Source organism: Centroberyx affinis, unplaced genomic scaffold (genome assembly GCF_046629955.1).
Source record: "Centroberyx affinis isolate AG114_WGS23_722 - 3 ecotype Tasmania unplaced genomic scaffold, CSIRO-AGI_Caff_v1 ptg000641l_1, whole genome shotgun sequence".
NCBI lineage: Eukaryota > Metazoa > Chordata > Actinopteri > Beryciformes > Berycidae > Centroberyx > Centroberyx affinis.
In genome coordinates, this window is record NW_027279267.1 from 195,260 (window position 1) to 221,684 (window position 26,425).

Here is a 26,425-nt window from a genome sequence, read left to right on the forward strand (position 1 = left end):
GAGCAGCTCTTCATTATGGATGATGCTCTTGTGTTGTGTCTAAGTGCAGAAGAGGCAGAGTGCAGTAAGACCTCCGGCTCAGTGGGAGAGAAGCCACCGCCCTGTTCCCCACAGAGAGAGCCAGTCTCCTCTGCAGACCCGAGCCTGCCAGCCGCGCTGCTGCATCAGCCCGGCCGGCCGGCCGAGCCTCCCGGTTTATTTGGCATGACAACACACGCACACACACACACACACACACACACGCACGCAGACACACCGTTCAGTGGACCGGCATGCAGGACAATAGAAGCCGCCGATGCCATTCATTTTAACTAAAGTGCAGGTCATGAAATTGCAGGAAATCGTGCAAGACTACAGTGTGTCCAGGCTAACACGCCAGCTCCGGTCTCCTCACCTGTCAGTTTGCACCGATACCGCGCCGCGTTAAGCCGCTCCGCGCCGTCTGCGGTCTCCAGATGCAGTGCTGCACGGAGCAGAGGAGAGGAGAGGACTGGAGAGGAGAGAAGAGGAGAGGAGAGGAAGGTGTGTTTGGCCGTTAAATCCCCCCCCCCTTTGTTTTTCTGGAAAGGTCCCTTCTGCCGTATTTCTTGTACACAGCTCACGGTTGCCATGCGGACACCGCCGCAAACCACCAATCAACTGTGGCGACGACGCGCCGGTCACACCTACAGATCTGCGATCAGCAACTTTCAACTGAGCGGCGCTGATGTAGTGCGAAATAAAGACTGATAAATCATGACGCCAGCTGGTGATTATCACTAACAACTACCGATATAAACAAGACATCAGTTATACTTTCAGAAAAGCATGAATGTATGCTGGATTTGCACGAGCTATACAAATTAATGTCATGAACAGTTATGTCAGCCTAAAAAGGCTAAACTGAGTGTGAGTAGAGAATTGCTTGGAGTAGCTCAGTGAATCTCATTGGATTTATAAAAACACCATAACCTGATATATTTAAAAAAAATGTTCAAGAAATCTTAATTCAATAATGATCATGTTTCCCCTTTATCTGAATGAACATAATTGCATTTCTGTTTTTATGTTTTACCTGATAATGCAACAGCTAAGTGATGCACACAGTTTCAAAGCTGTCAGTGCAGCTGCTGCATCTTTATTTATTGATCAGCTGTATTATTCTCAATATGTCCAATTTTTTTACATTTTATTATCTTCTGTATTCTGTTGTCTTTTCTTATCTTTATCCATTATCTGCTGCTGCAGTGACCCAGTTTCCCCCTGGGGATCAGATCATTGAAATGTCATCTAATCTGATCTGATCTGATGTAATAATAACTAAATGTTATTCTTCCACTGTAGTCTTTGAACAGTAGCTTAAGAAAATGGTTGCTAATACATAAGCACCAGATGTTAGTTCATTAATATTTATATATACAGTATATTAAATGTTACATGGTCAAAGGTTTTTGTGCATTTGATATTTTATGACAACATGGCTCAGCCAATCAGAACTGAGGACAGACTGCACTTCATAGATAATGTGGTTAAGTCATTACTTTCAACTATTTTGTCAGCAGAGACTTTAATAGATTCATTATATTAACAGTAACCCATAATGTCTATCCCACTTTGGAATGAAACTCTTCTTTTGTAACTTTTAATGTCATTATATAATCACAAAAGTCACAAACGTTTTTTGTGACTTTTGTGTTTTTTACTGTGAACAACACCACACCAATGCTGAGGCCATGCTTAGTTTTATTCAATGCAAAAAGGGAAAAAACAAAAAACAAAAATAGAAATGAAACTACATGTTCAGCAATATGTCGAATGACAGCACAGCGTCTGATGATCAAAACAAAGTTATCAGGGTGGGCAGGTATGAGCGCACATGAACACACTGTACAATATTATTTTCATTGCAGTTTAAATAATCATTCCCCTTGGCCTTAAACAGCCAAAAGCAAGTGGACAGAGCTCCGCGTGGAAAAATCCACTCAAACAACAACAGCGAAATACTTCTGTACTCTGCCATAACCAGTTTACATCTTCAAAGACATGTACAGCTTTCTCTTTTGGTCATAAATATCCCCCATTTGAAAACAAAGCACCAACGTTGGCAGATGTGTGTGTGTGTGTGTGTGTGTGTTGGAAATTGTACCTGCAGGTGTGTTGATTTGACATGTTTGGTGGCAAAAGCAACATGATACTGAGTGTCTCTACCCGTATGCAGCAACAAGAATGTGTCCTAGTCTGCCTTGCATTGCTTTGTGAAATTAATTTTCCTAATAGAAGAAAAGAGAAATTAAAGCAAATTGAACAGAAAAATACTTTTGACCTACTTTAGACATGTAGTCTCTATAGGCAACAGGCTAATGTGCTGCTAATCCACTGTTTTAAGATCATGTAAAGTATGGGTCAACACACGTTTGTGTTACTTTTAATAAAACACGTTAAAAAACAAAACTAAAGACACAACACAGGCTGTTATGTTGTGCCAAACTAGATGCACAGACGTGTTGTGTGGAGACTTAAATTAATCTTGCACTACTTGCTGTGATGAAACCATGATTTTCAATAACTTCAAATGAAGGTGAATGGTGATAGAGTGCCTGGTTAATGTATAGGCAGGTTGTATTCTCAGTTTTGGAAGTCAGAGCAGTGTGAAACATTTTGAGGACTTTAAATGAACTAGTTAGAAATCTAAACCTTCTACACAGACTGAATTTACAACATATGCTGTTTGGTGGTATATTTCATGAGTGCAGACATTGTTAGCATGGGTAGTCCCAGTGGGAATCAAATTTAAACTTAACTTTAAAAAGTACACCAGTTTAACTTGAAATCCTGACATCCTTCAGACAGTTTCTCGGTTGTCATGTCATGGATTTCAGTCATATCCCTGAAACCACTGGGTGAAGGTGTGAATGTATGTTATCTTAATATTCTCCAAAGATCCTACACGATGCAGTTGGCAGCATTTCCAAAATGAAAAGAAGTTATCACTGAACTGAGTTTGTTTTATTTGTTCACAAACCTGCTGTGAACCAGCAGCACAAAGTCATCTAAAGCAGTGGTTCTCAACCTTTGACACCCTTTGAATCCCAATAGCTCTTTGTAAACCCCTGTTGTTAGTGTGAAGGTGCAGGATGGTTAACTCTGACAACAACTAATGATTTTTATTTTATTTGTTTTGCCTAATTAATTATTAGCAGAAGCCTTGAGGCTGCAAGTACTCATTATTTCACAAGAAAAAAATGAATTTATGACAAAGATTACAAACATGACAATATATTTGTATATAAGAAACAGAGTTTTTTCACATGCCATAAATCATCTTACAACTCCCCCTAAATGATCTCATGACCCTCTGGGGGTGTTCGGACCGGCAGGTTGAGAACCAGTGATCTAGAATAACGTCCTGCATTCTTTAAAATCACATTTCCAAGAGGGGTTCTGAAAAAGCTGAAACCGCTTGGCTTTGTCGAGCTGGACACACATGTACTGTGTGGCTAACACTAGCTGTATGCAATTAGTTTTTTGGCCCTTTGTAGTCTTACATACCTTAACTATACAAACTGTTTTACCCACAGAGATGAGGAAAAAAGTGTTCTTCCAAATACAAAAAGCCTCTCTAAGGTATACGTTGCTTTACAATCACCTCATTGCACTCGCACACTAAAACAAAACGAGCATAAGGCCACACATGTCGACAAAAATCAATCTGTACAAGATGAATCGAAAACATTCAGTGCTTCAGTGTACCAAATAAAACATCCTGGCATTCATACTGTCTCTTTTTTTGACTTTTGGCACATACAAAATAAAAACAACATACACACACCCATGCTGTCGCAAAATGACTCAAACCTGACAATCTCCGAAAACACATACGTGAGAAGCATTTACAACATTTTTTCAACAGTGGCGTACATTCCAGTTTTTCATAATCTTTGATGACTGGGTCCTGTCGTGTCCAGTCCAGAGTGTGTAGGAAAAATAAGGGCAGGAATGAAACGAGAAAAACAAACAAACATTAAAAAAAAAAAGACAAATATGCATTCATCTAACTGGCATTGCAGGTGTTTGAATCTTCATGGATATGTACAGTGAAGTGCAAATTGAAATGGGTACGATCCATTGGAGTGGGACATGGAGATGGGTGGGGGGGTATTAAGTTCGATTAGCACTGGGCAGGTAGCACTTTTTTCGGGGTGGCTGGCTTCTTGGTCTGCCAGAGGTGGCTGTGGATCGTCACGGCGTCCACGCTGGCCGACATGGTCTTGGCCGGTATCTGGCTGAACTGCTTCTTGTCCGAGTAGTACTTGTAGAGGCCGTCGATCATCTTCCGCGTGATGCTCTTGGGGCCGATGCCCGCCAGCTTGTTGATCTCCTCCGACTCGGGGCAGTACGTGTAGAGCGAGCGGAACTGGCAGCCCGCGTCCCGGAACAAAACCAGGAAGTTGTTGGCCTCGGATTTCTCCATTTCCTGTAACAGGTTGAACGCAGAAATGTGCATTAAGAGGTGAAGGTGATGTAGGCAAAACGTTTTTGACGACTTGGTTTGTTTGTTTTGTTTTGTTGAATTCACCTATCATCTTCTTCCCCTTGTACTCTTACTAATAAAAAACAAAAACAAAACCTGATTCTACAAATGCTACTTATTCCTACTGAAGGCTTAGCTGATGAAGACGGTCGGTTTGACCACTGTTGACAAAATGTACTTATCGTAAGTCACTTTGGACAAAAGCATCTGCTACATGACATAATGTAATGCAATGTTTTGTGGATTCTCTCATGTATGGGTGTAATATTTAAAGGTGAGAGTATCCACTGACTTATAAGACGATGACTTGAATACTCGTATTCTTCCTCTTTGTGATTAAACTAATTATTTTTGCATAGCCTCTGACTTTGGGCATTCTTTTGAGTGAGCAAACCCCCTTTTTGGACTGTTATAGTACCAAGTTGAGTCTAGAGCACTGCCAACACCAGTGAACCTGCTATAAAAAAAGCTATTGCAATCATTTATTTTTTTCCAAATTTCCAAATTTAAGCATTAGGGGGTTAATTTCTTTTACATCACTTCTTAAAACCCATTTTTATAGACTTGCTTTTATGTGATGTCGTCTTTTTATCGTCTTTTTATCTTTTATCAGCTTTTTATTGTCTCTTTATCGGCTTTTTATCATCTTTTTATCGGCTTTCTATTGTATTTTTACGTCTTTTATCTTTTATCTTAACTCTATCTTACTTTTATTATATTATTTTATTTATTTTGGTTTTTATCCTACGATTATACCACTATTTACTTGAATGTTTGCTCTTTTACACCTCTGTCCTGAAAAATGTTCCACCTAGTCTGCAAAATGATTACTTACAGTATATGATAATAAAGTAAGATGAGTTACTGCTGAAGTTATGAGTCATCACAAGACTCATCCTTACAAAGCAGTTACATTTTAACAGAATGGACATACAGTGTTTTGAAATGAAACCTGGCATATATACCTATTTATTGCACTTTTGCCTTTATTTGATAGATAACGATGGATTTGAACCCAGGACGCTGCAGGTACACAGTATGTGGAAGCCTTCGAGGACTCCCCAACCCCTCATATATTACTCAGTATGTAAAAAACCCCCCCCAAAAATAACAAAAGTATAATAGCCATCATGCTGTTACCTCCAATATCTTGTTCTTTTGGCCCTCGTTGACCTTGCCTGCCAGGCAGCAGTGGGCCAGAGCGTTCTGGATGATGTGCTTGTTAGATTTGGCGCTGGGCTCCTTGTACAGCTTCGGCCCTGAACGACAACAGAAGACAGACCATCAGGATCACACTGTTGTCATAGCAACCACTCTCTGTCAGAGAAGGGACTTCGACTCACTATCCCACACAATCTGTTGATAAATCATTCAGGGGCTTTCCTTTTGAAGATTTCTGCTGGTGTTCATGTGGATGTGACGGTCTGACAAAGGAGTCAGAACAATGAAAGCGCTGTTTAAGTATTCACACATAATCATACAATCGCTTTATTCACACGGCCATATTTGATTTACAGCCATACTCAGGGTGGGAAACCCTACCCAGAAGACAGCAAGGCAGATGGAAACAGATGCAAACTCAACTAATTAATTAATGAAATTAAAATATACACCAAAATGATCCTTCAATATTGTTGAAATATGAACTGAGCTGGAGGCAAAATTACACAAGAAGGTCCAAATCAAAGACTACAGCAACTGGATAGGAGGAACGTCCATGATGTTTGTCCATAACATTAGCTAATGTTAGCAGTCTGCTACTTCATGATGTTAATGTTATATTTATCCCAGCTAGGTTGAATTGTGTATATTGTAGCCGACAAGCAGTTTTAACAGTAGCAGTTTTAACCAGCTAAAGTCGTCTTGCTTATGTTAGCTAGCAGACAGATCTAGCATAAACAATTTGACCGTCAAAGAACCACTAGAGATATGAAACAGTATACATTATTTGGTTTGGAGATGAATATAATTGTAACAACATGAAGTGGCTGACTGCTAGCTAACATTAACATCATGGATGTTCATCCAGGTGCGCAAGTTTTGGACTTTCTTGGGTAATGTAGCCTCTGCTGATGTTGTAGGAAATTTTGGTTTATATTTAGATTTTTTTATCCAGTGGCCAGATGTGTTTGCCTCTCAATCTGCTGCAGGGTTTGATGTAAATCAAATACAGACACTATGTGAATAAAGTGAATTGACCTCAATATTTTGTTAATTTGCAGTTATTTAGAAATAATTCAAATATAGCAGAAAATTAGATCTTCAGTGAATAAATGCGTGCTTGAGTGAGTGAGTCATTGAATCAGACAGTTTCAGACAGTACACACATATTGGTAATGGCTGCATAAAAGCCCTAAAGGTTGTTTGTATCCATAAGTGAACCCTCTTAGGTATTACTGAGATAGTAAACGAGTGGAGGATTGAATGTGTGCTACGCTGACCTACCAGTGTACTCTGTGTTGGAGGTAACAGAGGAGGTGGTGGATCCATTTTCCCAGTCCTTCTCTCCATTTCTGCTGCTGGAGCGACTGGGGGACAGAAAACCATCTGCAGAATCCGGCCTGGAACACACACACACACACACACACACACACACGCACACACACACACGCACACACACACACACACACAGCGTTAGGTCACCTCTCTTCACGGGTGCTGACTTCTCAACACTCAGCAATTCCAACTTGTCCTATAGCCAGGGCAGGAAAGTACATTTTTTGTCCACCAGGCACATTTGCTGCCACATCCACAGATTCATCAGATACGTTCAGTATTATACCAGCCAACTAGAAATTTTAAAATACATTACCGCCTTCCAAATAATTGGTAACCTGCCAAAATGCCTGGATTGACTTGACAAACTTGCCAGCCATTTTAAAACCTTGCCAGTATTTGTCTGGTGGCTGGTGTCACTTTCCCACCCTGACTATGTGTCATGTTTGTGTGGATTTATCCTTCACAGTGGGGAAAATGTAAATGTGCTGTTTTTGCAAATAGCAAACCCAAACAATGTGATCATCATCAGCGGGGATTTATGCTTTGCCTGGGGCTTCTATTGTACGACATCTCAAACTGTAAAGCAGCGTAAAGCTTGCAAGCACAGGCAGTGCAGTAATGTGAAGCAGTCTGGTGCACTTAAGGTCAATAAAAGAGGCTTATAGATTGTTGTGCAGCACTTGGCATTTACTTGCTCTTTGTCAGCTGTAAGACTGGAAATGCACTTGGTATCACATCTACACATTAGTTTTCTCATAAACAAGTAATATTCCAAATACACTCAGGAAGACAGTGAAAAACACATGCATTCCATCGTATTTACAAGGCAATTACAAAATTACGCAAATGCACTAAATTTTCAACGTAATTATGTGAGTTATTAATGGGCAGAGCAAGAGCAACTAAAGCCAAATTTGACTAAAAGGTGCTTGTAGTGCTTTCTTGTGCATGTTAGTTATACTATAAAAAACGCCCATTTTAATAAGTCATTTGAACCTTTTTTAATTCTTTTAAAACAAGCAGGGAAATCTGACAATAGGGTGTGAAAATTTTACTACTACACAATATAGAGACATTATCTTGAATAAGGCGGAAAACCCCACTTGTTTCAAGGTAATGTCATTTAAAGAAGGAAAACTCTTGAAATAAGTTGGAAGCCACATTGGAAAGAAGAGAATGTTTCTCACCCTACTGCCAGATTCCTTCACTTGTTTCAAGAAAAATAAAAATTAAAAGACAGAATATAAGATTTAACGACTTATTAAGATGGACGTTTTGTGCAGTGTGTGTTTCACAGGGTTAGGCCGTGACATCGTGTGGCGTTGAACAAAGTAAAACCATTTACTTTGATGTTTTCTCAAGTGTGGAAAAAGCCATGATAGCAGGAGTGGACACAGCAGAAGGGTTAGTGGAAAAAGTAAAAGTGATTGTTTTGTGGCGACGGTGATAAGCGTAGCATTGGGTCGGTGTTCTGAAGTTAGGCATGAAGATCTTTCCAAGAAAAGAAACAAGTCGCTTTTCCTTCAAGCGCTCGCACAATCCCTAATAAAACCCAGTGGGGGGGTTTCCGTGCAGGATTGGGCTCGGGGCAGCATGGCGTGCCTTGGGGTTGAACTGCCGTGTAGAAACTAACCTTCTCCTTCTCAGTTTAGGAGAGCTCAGAAAGTAGAGGAGACTGCCCGAGGCTAAGCTAGCACTTCTGACAGGTGCAAAACAGCAGGAGAGAAAGCGGTCAGAGAAGGAAGACGGGGAGAATACAGGAGAAATGTTAGGCCAGAGGGCCGGAGTTAGTCTGCAGAGCCTGGCTTTAAAACAAGGTCAGGAAACACACTCAAACTATGAAATGTCTTAAGACTTGTGCCAAAGGAGAAGTTCACCCTAAAATCAAAGTTTGTCAGATGTTTTCAGGTTTCAAATTAAGTCTTGGAAGTTTTACTGTCATTATATTTGCCTGTTTTATTCTTCCGTCCATTTTTTAATTCATGTCTGGCATTTATATTGTTCCTGGCTTGTATTTATTCTTATTTTACTGGCTGTAAAACCCTTAGCACCTTGGTTTTAAAGGGTGCTGCATAAATAGTTCATTATCAAAGCATATTATTACTTAGAAATATTAAAATGTTGGATGGATCCCAACATTAGCAGGGTTCTAAGTCTCTCTGTTTATTCAGGACTTCAAGATTTCAGATTTCTGGACTATATAACTCCCGTTCATTTAGGAATACAGCAATGGGATGTGATGAGGAGCACAAATATTTGTTTATTTGTGTTCCTGATCGCATCCCCCGATCAGCTCTCTGAAAGCATCAGTCAAACCCTGAGTCTGAAGTGAAACGTTCCCACGGACACCAAACCTTTACATCGCATTTCGCACGTTACACCAACGCCTCTGGAAGTATGAAAGCGACTCACCTTGGCGCTCTCTTCTCGGAGTGAACGCTGTCGCTGTCTCCCAGGTTGAGGGAAGCCAGGGACAAGCTGGAGACTGAAAAGACACGTTGGCGTGAACCTGGATGTGAAACGGCGAGACGTGGCACAGCACGGGACACACGCGGTTACACCGACACCACGGATGACGACGGCACCGGGCCGCCCGCCAAACTTTGTGCCAAACTAGTCGCAGAGCAATGCAGCTTCGGGCTCCAGACATGAATGTACGCTCACACAAATATACACACTGTATGCACACACAGTCATACATAACTATACACCACCAGTCAAAAGTTTGGACACACCGCATTTTTCTTTATTTTTTACCATTTTTTCACATTTTAGAATAATAGTAAAGACATCAAATCTATGAAATAACACAAATGGAATTATGCAGCGACCAAAAAAGTGTTAAACAAATCAAAACTATCTTATATTTTAGATTCTTTAAAGTAGCCGCCCTTTGCCTTGATGGAAAGGCAAAGGCTTTGGAAAGAAATTCATACATAGGATCAACTTCACTATTTATATTTGTCTAAGAAACAAATTTCAAGCATTTCAGCAGAAGCCTTTACATCAAAATGGCTTTAAGAGAATGAAAAACATAGAACATTCAATCAGGTGTGTCCAAACTTTTGACTGGTAGTATATATTTATACACATTACAGAATGCATACTGTAAATATGTAGATTTACACAGAAACATCTTAGTAGACATACACACACACGCACACACACACACACACACACACACACACACACGCTGCTTTGCTCCTTCAGGATGTCAAAATGTTTGATTTCAAGCTCCATATTTTGTGCTTATTAGATATCAGATACAATACAAAAAATACTGTTTATTAGAATTGATCTCCTGTGGGAACCACCAATAGTACAAATTGATACTTTTTGTAGCTGAGTGTTAGATCAATACCAATCGCACAATTTGTTAGAAGCTCAAATTAACCAAATTAGATGGGGTTAACTTGATGGTTTACTAGTTAACACCAGAAAAGTTTCTTTTAGGAGACAAAGACATTTTGAGGTGGCACAAAGCCAGCTGGCCGCGGGGCACAGAGTGGACAGACAGGGTGAGGGGTGACCTCTGAGTAGGGGTCGTCTCCATGGTTACCTGTGGCAGCCCTGACGGGGGTTTTGGGGGAGTCCATGCTGTCTCGGTGGATGGACTTGGGCCGGCCCCGCCTCTGCCTGGCGGCGCTGGGCGGTCGGGGTTTGATGACGGTGTCCATGTCTTCCATCAGCTTCAGCTGCTTCCTCCTGAGGTACTCCTGCTTGATGAACTCCCGCCTGGCCTTGTCCTCCTCCTTCCTGAGGCGCTCCTCCTCCGCCTTCACTCTGAACGGAGGGATTGAAGGAGAGTTAGGGCAACGAGAAGGAATAAGGTAGGAGCTGTTAATTTTCAATTCAAGAGTTATGGAGAATGTGTGTGATTATACACTCCAAAAAATATCCATATCCTTATTTTCTCAAAATAAGTGACAAAATGCCATTGGGATGACATAATGTCTCTTCTTTCTGATGCAAATTAATTTGCTGAATTTGCTTGTCATTTTCTTGATATTAATGGAGTGATCTGATTTTTCTGACTTGTTTCAAAATATTGACAGTTTTCTACAAAATTCCTGAAACAAGTGAAACGGCATTAAAAATAAGTGGAATTATTTCACCCCAACTGGCAGAATCTTTCACTTGTTTTAAGAAAAATAAGATTTTAAGTCTGAATACGAGGCTAAATGACTTGTTAAGGAGGGATTTTTACAGTTTAACAAATATATCATTTCTGTTTGAACAAATATTGACTCAACACTTTAATAGAGTACACTGGACTTTTAATGAACTTTGATGAACTGAAGGTTTATAGCAGTGTAGCATGCATGTAGTATTTATTTGGTTCATTACAGTATGTGCTAAGACTGTGTTTAATGGATGGTACATGCTGGCTTAGCATCATCTCAAAAGCACTAAATACTGGGTGAACAGAGATGTGAAAATGTCTCCAATCTTCTTGTTCAACTTATTTATATTTCATTAAGAGATGTAAAGTATATATAAGTTAAGCTATGAAGAGTAACAAACAAATTCGCTGTGTATCCATTTTGGAAATAAAAATATTACCAGAGGTTCGTTGTTGAATATTTACATGCTCGCAATCGTCTTAAGGGTCTTTAGAGAAGTCAGTAACTTAAATGACATTGCATGGTGAATTTCATTTTCTAGCCAGACATTAAAGTTGGTGTCCAATTTTTCCAATGGTGCATATTCACTTTGGAATGACCTTTTTAGTATAGATAGGCTATTTGTTCCCCCAGACTGAAGGAAAGAATCCAAAATCAATAGGACACTAGCCACAGAATGAGCAAGTGACACCAACAACGGCATAACATCGACTTCCGTATGCCTGTGTGCTCTGAAAATGGAAACAGAGAGTGTATGGATTTTTCCAGATGTGCCAACACACCGAGCCTCCTCCTTCTTCTGCTCCAACTCGGCCTCCAGCTGCATCTTCCTCTGCTGGCTCTCCTTCTCCCTCCTCATCCTCTTCTCCAGCAGTGCCGCCCTCTTCTGGGCCATGTCGCCGACGCCCTTCCCCTCCTCCTGAGGAAAGAAGGAAGGAAACACAGTCAGCTGTCTCACAGTGCTAAGAGTTTCTTCGTTTACTACTCACTACACTAAGCATAGTCAGTGATGGGTGGTATTTTTGTGAAATACTCCTAAATCATCCTTATGTCTCAACTAATATAAAGTATGAGATAATCTAAAACTTTGGTTGTATTTCCTTTAAACTAAGTGTGGAAGGTCAACTCTCCTTTGTATATTTTAAAGACCCCAAGAAACGGCATCTTTACTTTACTCGATTTGTTGTATTTCCTGTTGAAACAGGATGTTGGGACGGGACATAATGCAGTGAGGGATCGTTCAAAAGTCTAAACCAATCAAATATCAGCCAGGGAAAGAAAGGCAGTTTTATTTGATGAGAGGGGCAGAGGGGTGGGATTGCAACAATCTGTGATGGCTTTATTGGTTGTCATTTTTATTTATGCCTACTGGTGCAGCATGAGGTCACCATTAAAGATACTCTGTTTTCCAGGAAGTAAAAGGAATGGAAGTTTGCTTCATGGAGACTAAATGAGACAGCAGGAAGGCTGAGAGAGGCTACAGAGTAGGGGACTTGATTCTAGGCCAGTAGGGGTACATGTGGTTCCAGAGGTGGGCCATCTTAACCAGTACAACCTCTGTAGACAATAAAAGTGGTTATTTTTAATCCATATGTCTTGTATTATGTGATATGGAGCTACAAGAAAGCCCAAAAGCATAATTCCCTGGACACATACATATTTTTGGCCACTTCTCTCTAAAGAAAGGTTGTTGCATGAACCTTGACTGGTCTCCTAAGGGAGCAAGGGACTATTTAAATGAAGGCCTCATGTTTTTGCTCCTGTATCAGGCTTATGTGGACATGGATTTGTCCAATGGCTTCTCTGTAATTCGTTATCACACACATTTTGATATTGGAATATGAATCATGCCTTTAGTACAACACTGCAATCACAATTTGAACTTAACTCAGTTGTTTCCGACCCAGACACACCAGGCTGCTAATTTCAATGCTAATCACAGTTTCATCTAGATGATTAAAATTTCATGTGAACATCTCCCACACTCGATAACCACCCTCGCAATCTAATTCAACATCTATTCAACCTCACTTTTCCACAGCTGCGTCTGAATTATTCACAACAGCCCCAGTTTTGTGACCTAGATCAAAGCCCAGACTGCAGCTAGCAATCTAGCCTACAAAACCACAAATGGAAAGATGACGTTGTCCTCAACCTGCCCAGTTCCTGAACCATTCATCATCTCATATTGGAAACAGGAGCGTTTCCTTATAAAAAAAAAAAAACATGGCTGCCACCCGGTTGAACTGTACAACTGCTTTGTCCCAGAAATGGGACGCTGCATTTTAAGGTGCAGTAACTTCAGCGGTGACAGTTGCAGTGAACTCTCTTGTCTTGATCGTATTGACTCAAGTAAATTATGCATTTGGCCTGTATCCAAATCCACCAGTTCTTTGTTATGAAAAGAAAAGATGCTAAGAAGTAGAGATAATGGGCTAAGAAGTGTGTTGTAGTAAAATAACTTATATTTCTATTATTTTTTTATTATTAGAGATGATTATGAAAGACTTGAGTTATGCTCCAGAAAAGGTGGACCATACTTTTTTCTGTGAAGCCTGGGAAAAGCATCAATATAATTTGTACGTATGATACTTGACTTGGCTTCAGAGTTTGTTTATGTTGTGTATAACAACATAACAAGAAATATCACTACAGAGTGAAATGAACATGAGGGTGGCAGGGTGCCTGGTGGTTAGGAACTGTCTTGCAACTGTAAAGTCACAGGTTCGATCCCCCGCAACAGATAATGTGTTCATCCCTGTTGAAGTATTCTTGAGCAAGACACTGAACCCCAACGTCCAACACGCTGACCGCACTGGTAAAATGGGTGCATGTATGCAAGTCTCAGAAATGACATGCAAGGAAACAAATAATTCTTCATGTGATAAGGTGACAGAAATGCTCTGAAACAATACCTTGAAGAAGAAGCCACGGCACATCTTCTGGTCGTCATCCAGGCCTTCTTCCTGCTGCATCTCCCCAGCATCCTCCAGTGAAATACCCTCCAGTGGCTTCAGGACGGACAGAGGAACCTCAATCAAGCTGCTCTTGGTTTGGCCTGAGGCTCCCAGCTGAGGAGGGCTCTCTGTGGGCGTCACTGTGAAGGTCTCTTTCACAGGTTGGGACAGAACTTCAGAGACAGACGAGTCCACGGTTGGTTTGATATCCGCAACCGACTTTTCATCTGTCTCCATCTCACTGATCCCGGATTGGCCGTGAGTGTCCATTTCCTGGGTTTTGGCATGTGTGTCTAACTCTGAGTTGGCTATATTGACACTGGCAAGCTCCCTTTCTGGGAAAAGGAGTGAATGTCCCTCCTTGCTTTTATCCCCATCTGGAGCCACTGTCTCTGGGTTGGCAGTTGCCGGTTTCTCCCCCATGTAAACGAAGGAGCTTGCCAGGGGTTGGCAGGGAGAAAACCGCCGTAGTCTGGGGATGCTATCGACAGATTGCGGGGCAGTGAGGACTCGATTGTAGGGGGCCAGTTTGAGCTCACTGGGGCGAGGGGTGCGGGGATTGCGGGAGTGGAAAGAGGCAGATTTGCGTTTGATGCTGGTTGGGGAGCGGTGGGTGGAACGAGGGGAGTCGGCAGGGGATGAGGGTCCCGAGGATCGAGTGACAGCCCCGGCTCGGCCGTGTTTTTGTGGCGAAGGAGGGGGAGGGGGGATGACCCATGCCTGCTGATGCTGTTGCTCCCTCATTGCCATGATCACTTCCTGTTGCTGAGCCAATCGCTGCATCTCAGTCTGGAGGAAGGCCAGCGAGTGGTTGAGTTTCTCAATAGAACGAGTGTACTCAGCCAGGTCCACCTCGGTTGGCTGAGGAGTGCTTGGACCACTCTCCTCTCCTCCCCCGGGTGACTTCAGCCAACGGGAGCCTGTGCTGCCTTGCTCTGCTCCGTCGGGCGTGTCCGCCTTGCTCCTCCCACTTCTAAAGGTGGGACTTGTGCTTCCTGCCTTGCCCTCCTCCTCCATCTTCCTTCCTTCCTCTTCCGCTCCGCTGGCAGCTCCGTCCCCCTTTCTCTTGACCACAGTGAGGAACGCAGAGCGACCCATCCTTTGGCGATGCCTTGTAAATGCGGCTTCCACTTTCTTCTTCTGTGCTTCGATGGCTTTCCGTTTCTCCTCCAATCGCATCCTCAGCTGCACCATCTCCGTAGCCATGGCCTGGGCAGGATCATTGGGCGGGAGTGGTACAGGTGTAGGTGGCGTTTGAGTGGTAGGGGTCGGTGTGGTTTGTTGATGGATGGGGCTGTGCTCGGGGGTGGGGGCCCAGGACACTGATAGCGGGAGGCCCAACTCGGAGCCCTCTGGGGTGGTCTTGAGGGAGCTGCTGCTGCCCCTCCCTGAGTCCGGCGCCGGAGGGTTGAGCTTCCTCAACTTCTGCTCAGCAAAGCTGGTCATCTTCACTCCGGAGAGGGATTTGCTGTGGCTGCTCGGGCAAGGGCTTGGCGTGTCCATATCCAGTTCCATGTTCATAGAGCAGTCTTTCAGCGAGGAATCCTCATCCAGCATGTCTTCCGTTCGTATATGGATGCCGGTATCCACCTCAGTAGTGTCTGTGGTGCTCAGAGGCCCTTTGGAGTCCGACTCCGACACCGGCTCCAAGCCGCCTACACCGCCTGGCCCGCGGTCCTGGCTGTGCAGGAAGAAGCCGTTGTTGATCCCCTCCACTGGGGGCCGGCTGGGGCTGTGGATGATCTGCAGGGCCTCCTCCATGGAGGGGGGTGGGGGGATGACGTTCCCATGTCCGTTGGGGTAGGTCCGGCCCGTGGGGCGCGTGTCAGGCTCCATGCCCGCAAGGCTGTCCGGGCAGCCCTCCTCCTCGATGCCGACACTCTGTCCGTTGACTGGCTGGAAGGACAGGTTGCGCTTCATGCCGCGGGGCAGGTGGTGGACCTTGAAGCCGGAGCCGTCATCGGTACTGACGGACCTGATCATGCCGCGGGTGGAGGAGGGAGCGCCGGAAGCAGAGTCTTCTTTGTCAAAGGGGATGTCGAAAGATACTCCATAAGGCCCAGATCTGAGAAAACAAACAAGAAACTCAAACAGTTATTTAACCTGGATACTGCTTAAGAATTATATTTAAAAAGCTTATCTGAGGAAGGAGACTGCTTTGGCAACATCACAATACAAAACACTTTTCTTAATCCCCATGGGATAATTACTTGTCTTAGGAACTGGAATTTTTCTGGGTTTTTTTTAAAGATTTTTTTTGCCTTTATTAGATAGATGTAAGTGAAGAGAGGCAGGGAAGATCGAGAGGGATGACGTGACGAAGGTCCTGTGCCACTGAGCCACCAGGACGCCCCAGGGACAGGACGCTTTTAGATGAGCAGTACAGGAACACACAGACTAACCAAATAATAAACAATACCACCAACCTTTTCTCTTTGGGCCAGGTTCCAAGGTTTCCATCGACAAAGGACATTGAGGTTGATCTCTTGATTTCACCTGACATAATGAATGACACAAGTAAAGAAAATAAGTAGGACTGTACAATAGTGACAAGTAATCATACTGTGATATTGTTATTCAATATTGCACATGCAAATGAGACACGTGCATAACTGTTTGTAGATAACTTATTTTTCAGCACTTAAAAATTTTCAAAAATGTGGATTGGGAGAGAGAATTCGATTTTAATAATTAGGATTTCCTAATTAATTAAAGAATTCCTCCATTTAGGAGGCTTTCTTAAACACTTATATCATATATATCACCTATACCTTGAATTATGCAACTGAATCTGCAAACTCTACATTTTAATCAAAATCCAGCAGGTAATCCTAAAGCAAATAGATTGCAACCTAAATAAAAATTTCAGAAATAAGGAAGTCACCTGAGTTCCGAGGTTGGGGTCGGAGCGGCAAACTAGAGATGAGAGAGAGAAAATGAAAGGTAAGCGTTAAATTATACACCATAAAATAACTATACGCAACTATCTTTTTTTAGCCTCAATTTATTCAAGCAAAGGTTTTTGCTGAGTAAGCACAATCTTTTTCAGCACTGCCCTGCTTTAAATTCATACAGTTCATTTATGCCAGAAAGCTGCCCACCACAACCAGTCTTACTGGCCACTGAGCTGCTCCACTAGAGCACTTGGGAGTGAAATGCCTTGCTCATGGGTTGTTGAGGAAGGGCAGAGTGTTACAATGAGTAACACTGTGGCACTTTTCTCACCTGGATTTCATTTTGGAACACGACTCAGTCACAAGTCTAAAACCTAATGTTTCCACCACAGTTTGTGTCCCGACATACAGCACATGCATTGCACATTATCAGCATAGCTTCAGACTGAATGCCATGGGACTAGCATACCTGGGTCTCTCAGGACTGGGGGGTCTTTCCATGAAGCTCCTCTTGGTTGCCTTGGAGATGGGGACTGCTGGCATATTCTTCAACAAGGACAATGGATCTGAGGTCAAATAATAGAGAAGTCTGATCAGTCAGTGCCTTCATACTAGATGGGAACAACATGAGTTTCCCTCTGAATACTGTACTTTGAGTATGTTTCAGATAAACTATATCTACTACAGTCACTACTACCACTAGTACTATTTCCACTACCACCACCAGGACTACTGCTGGCACTACTACTACTACTATTAGTACTACTACTGCCATAGTAAGAACAGTACTTTTAAGACTTACCTGTGCCTTCGTTTTCCAGCGTTCTTGGTTTGACAAAAGACGGCTTGACTACCTCAAACCACCAGAACAGCTCTGCCATGAACACCAGGTAGTTATTCTGGGGAAAAAAGGCAGACAGGACCCGGATTAAAAACGTAGGATGGTGTAACATCGAACTAGTGAATCGCTTTTATTTCCAGGGCAAACAAATTTACATTCAGTTAAGTTCAGTGTGTCAGCTCAGCAACACTTTAACAGGGCGCATGGCTGCTGCAGGGAGCCAACGTGTGACCTTTCAGTTACAGGACGGTCTCTCTAACCACCGCCACACATGTAGTGTATCTATTTTTCCACAAGGTGTCTCTGTTAACCCTTACAGAAAACCCGAGGTGAACAGGAACTCCAGTATCTGCCAGTGAGCACATAAATAATTCACCAACCTCACTCCATTTCACATTGTACCCTCTCATAGCTCAAACAACTGCGCAGCATTTAACAAGGGATATTATTTTCATTATTCACTTCAGTAAGGCATAAAGTAATTTCCCATAGAAACGAGTTAGTTTCAAGTTCAAGTGTGGATTTTGTTAGTTAGGCTCATGTAACTGGCACCATTTCTTCAGTAAGCCATGCATTATTTTCCCATCAAAACAAATAAGCTTGTAAATCAATATTAAAGGTGGCCTTTCTTATTTCTTGCGGGCTTTTCACATGGTGGATAGGCTAATCTTCCCTTTACATAATAACATCAATAGTTCCTGTGGCAGTAGAGAGAGGGGCAATAAGGCATTAACCTAATTTCAACTCTTCTGGATGAAGAAAACATGAAGGTCACCTATTTTTCACTGTTCTGTTTCTCTGTTCTCAATCACCAGCATGCAAACCATCAGCTAGGCTGAATTAGATCAGGTAAGAAATGTTGGCAGGGTTTTTGCCTCTGCTGTGCCAATCCACGCTCTGGTCAGAAACCAGGTCAACATGCAGTGGGAGGTCACACTGCCTGAGGACACTGCACTGCAAAAAATGTCCACAGAAATGTTTTAAAATGTTATTCTACTTAAAACAAGGGATGTAATCTGCCAATTGTGTGAGATAATTTCACTTGTTTTCATATCAGTTTAATAATTTTCTCAAAACAAGTTCTCAGAGTAATCTTTCAAGACAAAAGGTTGGACGATTACTCCACTTGTCTCAATATAATGCTGATTGCTTCAAGTAAATTAATTGAATAAATTAAACTGCAAAGAAAACAAGGTGGATTATCAGCTTTTTTCAGTTGTTTTGAGAGCAGTAAGATTTTTCAACTACACTCAAGATTTAAACAACTTGTTCATTTGGATTATTTTTTGCAGTGTCTTTTTTAACCGCACAGCAAATAACTGACCTGGGAATAGCCTTTCTCTATGATCAAATCACTTCATCTTTTCTCATCGAATTAAATGTCTGTAACCCAATAATGAAAGCCAGAAAGAGGTGTTTCATATAAAAAGAAGAGTGTTACAGTAGATAGCCTGCAAAGAACAATTCCCAAAAACCGCCACATGGTTCGGTCAGCACAGTTGGCAGATTTCTTTTGTTACCCTCCTTGCCAACACTGCAAAAAAAGTCCATCTAAGCAAGTCATTTAGTCTCACATTCAGTCTTAAAATCTTATTTTTCTTAAAACGAGTGAAAGACTCTGCTAAACGGGGGTGAGATAATTCTACTTGTTTCCAATGCAGCGTCACTTGTTTTAATTAAGTGTCAATATCATGAAACGAGGACAAATAAGGCAGATCACAGCACTAGTGCAAAAGAATCACGCTTGGTTTTTGAAAATGCTAAAGTTATTTTACATTGGAAACAAGTGAAATCACCTCAGCTGAAAGGCAGATTTTACATCGTAACTTGCTTTAAAGAACAGTCAGATTTTAAGACAACACACTAGATGGAAATGACTTGTGAAGATGGACATTTTCTGCAGCGTACATGCCGGTACTCACTCACAAAAGCACACGTGCACGAACATACATATGCAAAGGAAGTGCAGTGCATCAGGAACGACCTTGAGGAAACAACGCCCCCCCAAACCCCCCTCGCCACCCCCCACCCCCCACCCCATCCTCCCAATCACCCCTCCTCCCTGCCTTCAGTCCACAGTCTCCAGACAAAGACAATGCTGCCTGGCTCAGCTCTAAACAGACTGAGTGATTCACCTTCTCAGCAATATCTCTCTCTCTCTCTCTCTCTCTCTCTCTCTCCCTCTCTCACTGTCACCCACCCCCACCCCCCCCCACCCATCACCAGGAGAGGCAGAGGCATTTAACAAGAGCAACTCTGGCTTCCCTTGGGTGCTGCTGCGGCATTTTAAGTGATTTTGGACCCAAAAAAAAAATCCTTGTATGCAGAGCAGCAAAAGTCTGAGAAGAAGGCGTGCCACCTATAACAGAATCTGGATACGAGTAGTAAGTAGCGCACATGGCTACCAAAGTGATTAACCCACTACAGCAGCAACAGAATGATGTATAACTAGATATCACCCTCACATGCAAACCAAGCACTTGATTATTACAGCCATTAATCTTGTTCATCATCAGTTTCAACAATTACTTTTCACTCTGGCATTAAAATAAAGCTGTTTGGCGTACAATTACCAACTCACAGCAAGTCTAATAACACAGTCAGGCATGCAAGTAGCTAGTTACCTCTAGTTGGATTCAGGAAGTGAAGTATTCCTCTAAAATGGACAGAGGAAGAAAGAGAGCGGGAGAGAAAGAGAGAGAGAGAGAGAGAGAGAGAGAGAGAGAGAGAGGTTTCTCCTGTCGACCGTCCAGCCCAGATGGTTTAGTGGAGAAAGCCCAGCCTCTCTCCTCCTCTCTCCCCATCTGTCCGTCTGACTGCTACTGACAGACCAGGTGTGAGTGCTATCGCTTAATGCCACCAGTCAGCAGTCACACACACACACACACACACACACACACACACACACACACACACGCTGATCCCCTTACCACCTACCGCCGCACCACCACCACTCTGCTGATCTCCCCATTGACTGGCATTATTACCTCGCAGGTTGCCAGGTCTGCAGCGTTGCCAGATCTGGGTGTTTGGAGATTGGGAGAGTGTCGGGAGTGTGTCATTCTCAGGATGAAAACAGGAAGCTGATTGGTGATTATTGGAACAAAGCTGAGGGAGGGGGGGCGGGGAGAGGGGGAGGGGCTAATCCACTCAGCATTGACGGCCACAAACACACACACACACACACACACATATGCGTGCACACATAAACACGCTGTTACAGTCAGTCACACGCAGCAGCATGATGCAAGGCTTGCACACACACACACACACACACACACATACCTACAAATTAAGTTACACACACACACGTAAACACACACACACACACACACACTCAGGGCCATGGGGCAGTGATGTCATTAATCATTTGGCCAGAGGGTTGATTAAGGGATCTAGGTCCAGCAGCCAGACAGACAGACTCACTTCAATCTGGAAAACCCACTCTGCTGATTTACTGCCAAGTTTAACAGAGCTGCCCGCTGAAAAAACCCCCGACCCGCTGCTGCAAACACTTCTAGAAGTGACCACACCGACACTGCAGTTCAACAACTAAAAAAAAACATCAAGGGTATATCCTAAGAATGGGACGATATATCGAAATTCAATATATCGCAATACAAAAAATGTGACAAAACGTATTGTGGGGCAGAAAAATGAATCGTGATATTAGCTCCATCTTATTCTGCTGTAGTAATCAGAAATGAGACGGCTTGACCATCACAACTTCACAAGCTCTCCATCCAGATTATATTATTTGCACTTTGTAATGACATTTTTGAATTGTCGTTTACATTCCAGCAAGCCAGTGCCATCGCTAGAAAGATTTGTGGCACAGAAATAAACAGAATTCTGCACAGTCAGACTTTGTTGTCATTGAAATTTTAATTATTACATCGTATCATGGTTGTATCGAATCCTGAACCGCATATCGCATATCTAATCGTATAAGCAGATCGTCCCATCCCTAGCATATCCACTTTGAAAAAAAAAAACCCTCACACACCTTAATATTGATCGCTTTGATGCCGGTGATCTCAGAATTGAAGTTAGTGTGTCAGCTAAATGAAAATATCCAGAGAGCCCAGTCTAGGGTTATCATGATCATTTTGCCAACCAAGCGCTTTACTTTTCTTTAAAAACCACCATCAATTGTTTTTATTTTTTGGAATCAGTCAATTTGTAAGGACAGGTGCCATTTTTTTTTAGATGTTGCATACTTCACTTTGGAACACACATCCTCTATTACTGATATTTAGCAGTCAGATTGTAGACAAAAGGGCGACTGACTGATAGTGAAGAGCCGTACTGAAGAGGCAGCTTATGACCAAAGTGTGTTAATTGCCTCAGCAGGCCGGCTGAAAACCTCCCGCTAAAGAAGAAGCAAATGCTGGCGAAAGCCCAGAGCTGCTAAAATGTCATTTCTCCGTACTGGATCCACAGATGGCAATTTAGATCTGCGGAGAATTAATTAAATGAAGAGTCAGTAAATGGGAGTGGGCTGACGTGATTTACTAGCTCGGTGTCCATTAAGAGAGAATGGGCACGGGTAATGTATGTATTCTGAGGCTGTGGGGGTTGGGTGAAGGAATAGGCAAATGTAATGAGGATTTGTCTATTGTCTGGTATAAACGGCATATTGAACATACATGATGCCATCCAACCATCTTCACCTGACATTTAACATAGTCTGTTTTGTGGAGACTTTCACCCAAAGAGTCTTACAATACCTTGAGTACATACACTTGTAGTGTGAGTGGGAATCAAACCCCTAAGCCAGTGGTTTTCAACGTGGGGTCCGGGGACCACCAGGGGTCCTTGAGGGGGTTCCAGGGGGTCCCCAGCAAACTGATGAATTGTTAAACATCACCATTATTTCATTTATAAGAAGTTAACACAATTAGAGAATGTAGAAGAATGACATTTTTGGTCATAGTTTCACTGTTATCTCTCTACCTACAATACAGATAGTCATGGGATTCTGGACAAAATCAAATCTAACAATAAAAATATTCTCAGATTTGGGTCAGAGAGACAAAATCTCATCAAATGGGGGTCTGTGGCTCTAATGTGGACTAAATTAGTGTCCTTGATATGAAAAAGGTTGAGAATCAAACCCCTAAGCTACACAGGAGCATGAGGACTTGGTGTGTGAAGCCAGAGAGACTGGTGTATGTGTGTGTGTGTGTGTGTGTGTGAAGACTCACTTCACACACTTCATTCAACTGTCAAACAGGGCCACGTTCACACTGTGGGGCTTCATGCTCAAGTCCGAATTTCTGTTCATTTCTGATTTTTTTGGATGACTGTTCACATCTACTGTAGTATGCAACTCATATCTGATATGACTATGAACCGACAACGATTTTGAGAAGACACACATGGCAGAGTAAGAAAACCAAAAGACGTCACATCCGTTCTTGTTTTGAACACATTTCGGTTAAAGTACATGCCATTGAGTTTTGACTGAACTGACCAATCAAGTCGGCTATTTGGCTTTCTTTCCATTGTTGTGGCTCCTCCTCTCTCAGCCAAAGCTGCCATAGTGCCCAAATTATGACAGTTGTCTCAGGTGAATGACATAAGATTTATTGCAAATAACTAATTGTAATAATGCCCTCAAATTCTGATTTGAGCATTCAGATCTGATTTTGTGCCACGCATCCAGAACTGAAAAAATTGTGACTCCATGTAGCTTTTTGTTGTTGACACTGATTAGAAAACATCAGATCTGTGTCACATGTGAGGGAAAAACATCGGAATTGGGACACTCTGAGCTGCAGTGTGAACGTAGTCATGGTGTGTGTGTGTGTGTGTGTGTGTGTGTGTGTGTGTGTGTGTGTGTGTGTGTGTACGTGAAAACCAGCAGTAGGCATGCCTGAGCACGTCTGGCTGAAGTGCTCAGGCACCCTAAGGATGCCGTCCCTCTTTTCTCTTTTCCTCTCTTTCTCCCCTTCTCTTTGTCCTCTTCTATCTCTTCTCTCTCCACTCCATCTCTCTCTCTCTCTCTCTCTCTCTCTCTCTCTCTCTCTCTCCCCTCCCCTCCCCGCCTCAGTCCAATCTCTATAATAAGGTCTCCATTAGTATGACGAGCCACGGCGCACCGCTAGCGAGGGTGTGACTGCCTGGAAACTGGGTCAAGGTTACAGACTGGAACTGGTTCTGGACCTGCGCTGCTGCTGCCAGGCAGTAACTCTGTAAACCCTGCTGGGAGTTTTATCCCTCATGAAATCAGTGTCAGCAAAATACTGCCACTAGCTAGTAGACCCGACTCAATTATTTTTTGACGTCCTATATGTGTAGGTGTATGTGTGTGTGTGTGGTGTGTGTGTGTGTGTGTGTGTGTGTCTGCTTTGGACTGTTTGAAATGGGTGGGGTTTGCACTTTTGGAGCAAGCAGAGACATGAGTGATTTATCCCTGAAATATCATTGAATCAAATGCAGTTTCAAACTCAAAATGACTACAGCTCTTTCATACCGATAACAACAATAATAATATCTTGTGTTTGTTGTATCAATTAGTTATTTTACAATACTAATTAGGCATTCAGTTGATCGTTTTATCCAGAGCGTAGCTGGTGAGTGTCAGAGTTACTACTGCTACTAGTAATATTAGTACTACTACTGCTGCTACTAATACTACAGTTACTACAACAACTAGTGCTACTACTGCTTCTACTGCCAGTACTACTACTGCTGCTGCTACTACTACTACTACTACTACTACTACTATTACTACTACTGCTACTACTACAGTTACTACAACTAGTGCTACTACTGCTTCTACTTCCAGTACTACTACTACTACTACTACTACTATTACTACTACTGCTACTACTACAGTTACTACAACAACTAGTACTACTACTGCTTCTACTGCCAGTACTACTACTACCGCTACTGCTGTAATAATACTAATAAATCTAGCACTAGTGACTAGTAACATTAGTTAACCAAATTATGAGATATTCACTGGCTGTTGGCAGAAAAGCTGCCAAACAGTCTTGTAGTATTTCAGTGACATAATAACCGGAAGTATTCAAATGATTCATGAAATGAATTTTTGGCACAGAGTGAGAATTTAGAGCAGCCGATAGCATCACTAACTGCACAAATTAAAGCCCCTTTTTGTGCGAAACACAGACATACAATGTGGCTACGACCTTTTTATTAAATGAATAACAAACAACACAATGTAATACAGTGTTATTCAACGACTGTGTCAGGACCCAAACGTGGGTTATGGAAAAATTTAAATAAGTACCCAGAATTACTTTCAAAAGCTTGCGTTAAATTCGCTGGGTGGTCGGATGGAAACCGAGCTACAGCTGCAGTGAAAATGCCACATGGTTTTTCAGAGTGTATGTTTGGGTCTAGTCTGACAGTCTGCTGACATTTGGCCTCTCACTGACCTGAGTTCAGTCTGCTGAGAGCAACACTCCTGCATCGGGACATGCTGAGGTGACAGTCAGGGACAGTCAAACTCAACCAGACAGATCAAGTGTTTTACTGCGTGACAAACACACAGGGATTCACACATGACAAGCAAGCACAAACACACACCAGGCTGGCAGATTAACACCAGCCACCAGACACATACTAGTCCATTTTGTTTGTGGCTCTTAACTTTGTCCAATCTACCGGCCGCTGTGGCTGTTTTGGACTCCAGTAGCCGCTGTGGCCAGTGGAGGAAAAAGCTAGTTTCATGTCCTGACTCCTGACACACAAACCTACACATACACAAAAGCTAAACTAAAACACAACTAAACAGATGAGTTTGGACTCAACACAGGGCTTCAACACTAAAACCAACTTTCCCCAAATGGAAAATAATACTGAAGAAACATGAACATCAAACATCAAATCTTCCCTAAAACAATATACGTATACTATATGTACATACTATATGTATTTATGTATATGTACTGATCATAGAAAAATGTGCTATTGGCTGGTGCCTCTTAGGATTAGACTTTAGACAGGGGCTTCAACAATCATTTTGCTGCACACACCACACACACACACACACACACACACACACACACACACAAACCTATGGATTCCTGACTTTACATTGTCTCTGCTTTTCAATTTTCACCTTCACAGGCTTTTACCAGACTTGTGGCTGATCTAAGGCCGACACACAAGAAGACAAGAAGAAAGAAAATAGGGCAGAGAGTGAATTTACAATACAGTTTCCCAGCTGTTTCTAGGGTAGCTGTACTCAGTAGCATCACACAGACTGTGCAGTCACAACAGTGACACGTGGAAACTAAGAGAGGTGAGGGAGAGGAAACAGGACAGGAGAGGACAAACAGAGGTAAAACTGATGAGATGGTGGGGGGGGAGGGAGAGAGTGAGTGAGTCAGCAAGAGAGAGAGAAAGAGAGAGAGAGAGAGAGAGAGAGAGGAAGGGAGAGAGAGAGAGAGAGAGAGAGAGAGGGAGATAGAGAGAAAGACAGAAAGACAAAGAGTGACAGAGAGAGGTCAGACAACAAAGAATGGCTGAAAAACAACGTCAGAGTGACAGACACAAAATCAAACAGACAGAAAGAAAGAAACAAAGGGAGAAAAAGAAGGAAAGCCAAATAAATAAATAAA

General features: G+C 42.5%; 1 protein-coding gene across 1 annotated transcript in view; it reads right to left on the reverse strand.

Annotated features, from left to right (window-relative positions):
• Positions 1-1,763: 1,763 nt before the first annotated feature.
• camsap2a (calmodulin regulated spectrin-associated protein family, member 2a) overlaps positions 1,764-26,425 on the reverse strand; it is an 82,921-nt gene continuing 58,259 nt past the window's right edge. The window contains exons 8-19 of the mRNA XM_071518887.1: positions 17,787-17,883; positions 17,454-17,550; positions 16,975-17,006; positions 16,517-16,586; positions 14,049-16,155; positions 11,914-12,052; positions 10,569-10,790; positions 9,422-9,518; positions 8,643-8,708; positions 6,956-7,071; positions 5,651-5,769; positions 1,764-4,453 (exon numbers count right to left, since the gene is read on the reverse strand). Coding sequence (XP_071374988.1) covers positions 4,148-4,453; positions 5,651-5,769; positions 6,956-7,071; positions 8,643-8,708; positions 9,422-9,518; positions 10,569-10,790; positions 11,914-12,052; positions 14,049-16,155; positions 16,517-16,586; positions 16,975-17,006; positions 17,454-17,550; positions 17,787-17,883 — 3,468 coding nt within the window. The 3' untranslated portion in view covers positions 1,764-4,147. The remainder of the gene's footprint in view (positions 4,454-5,650; positions 5,770-6,955; positions 7,072-8,642; positions 8,709-9,421; positions 9,519-10,568; positions 10,791-11,913; positions 12,053-14,048; positions 16,156-16,516; positions 16,587-16,974; positions 17,007-17,453; positions 17,551-17,786; positions 17,884-26,425) is intronic.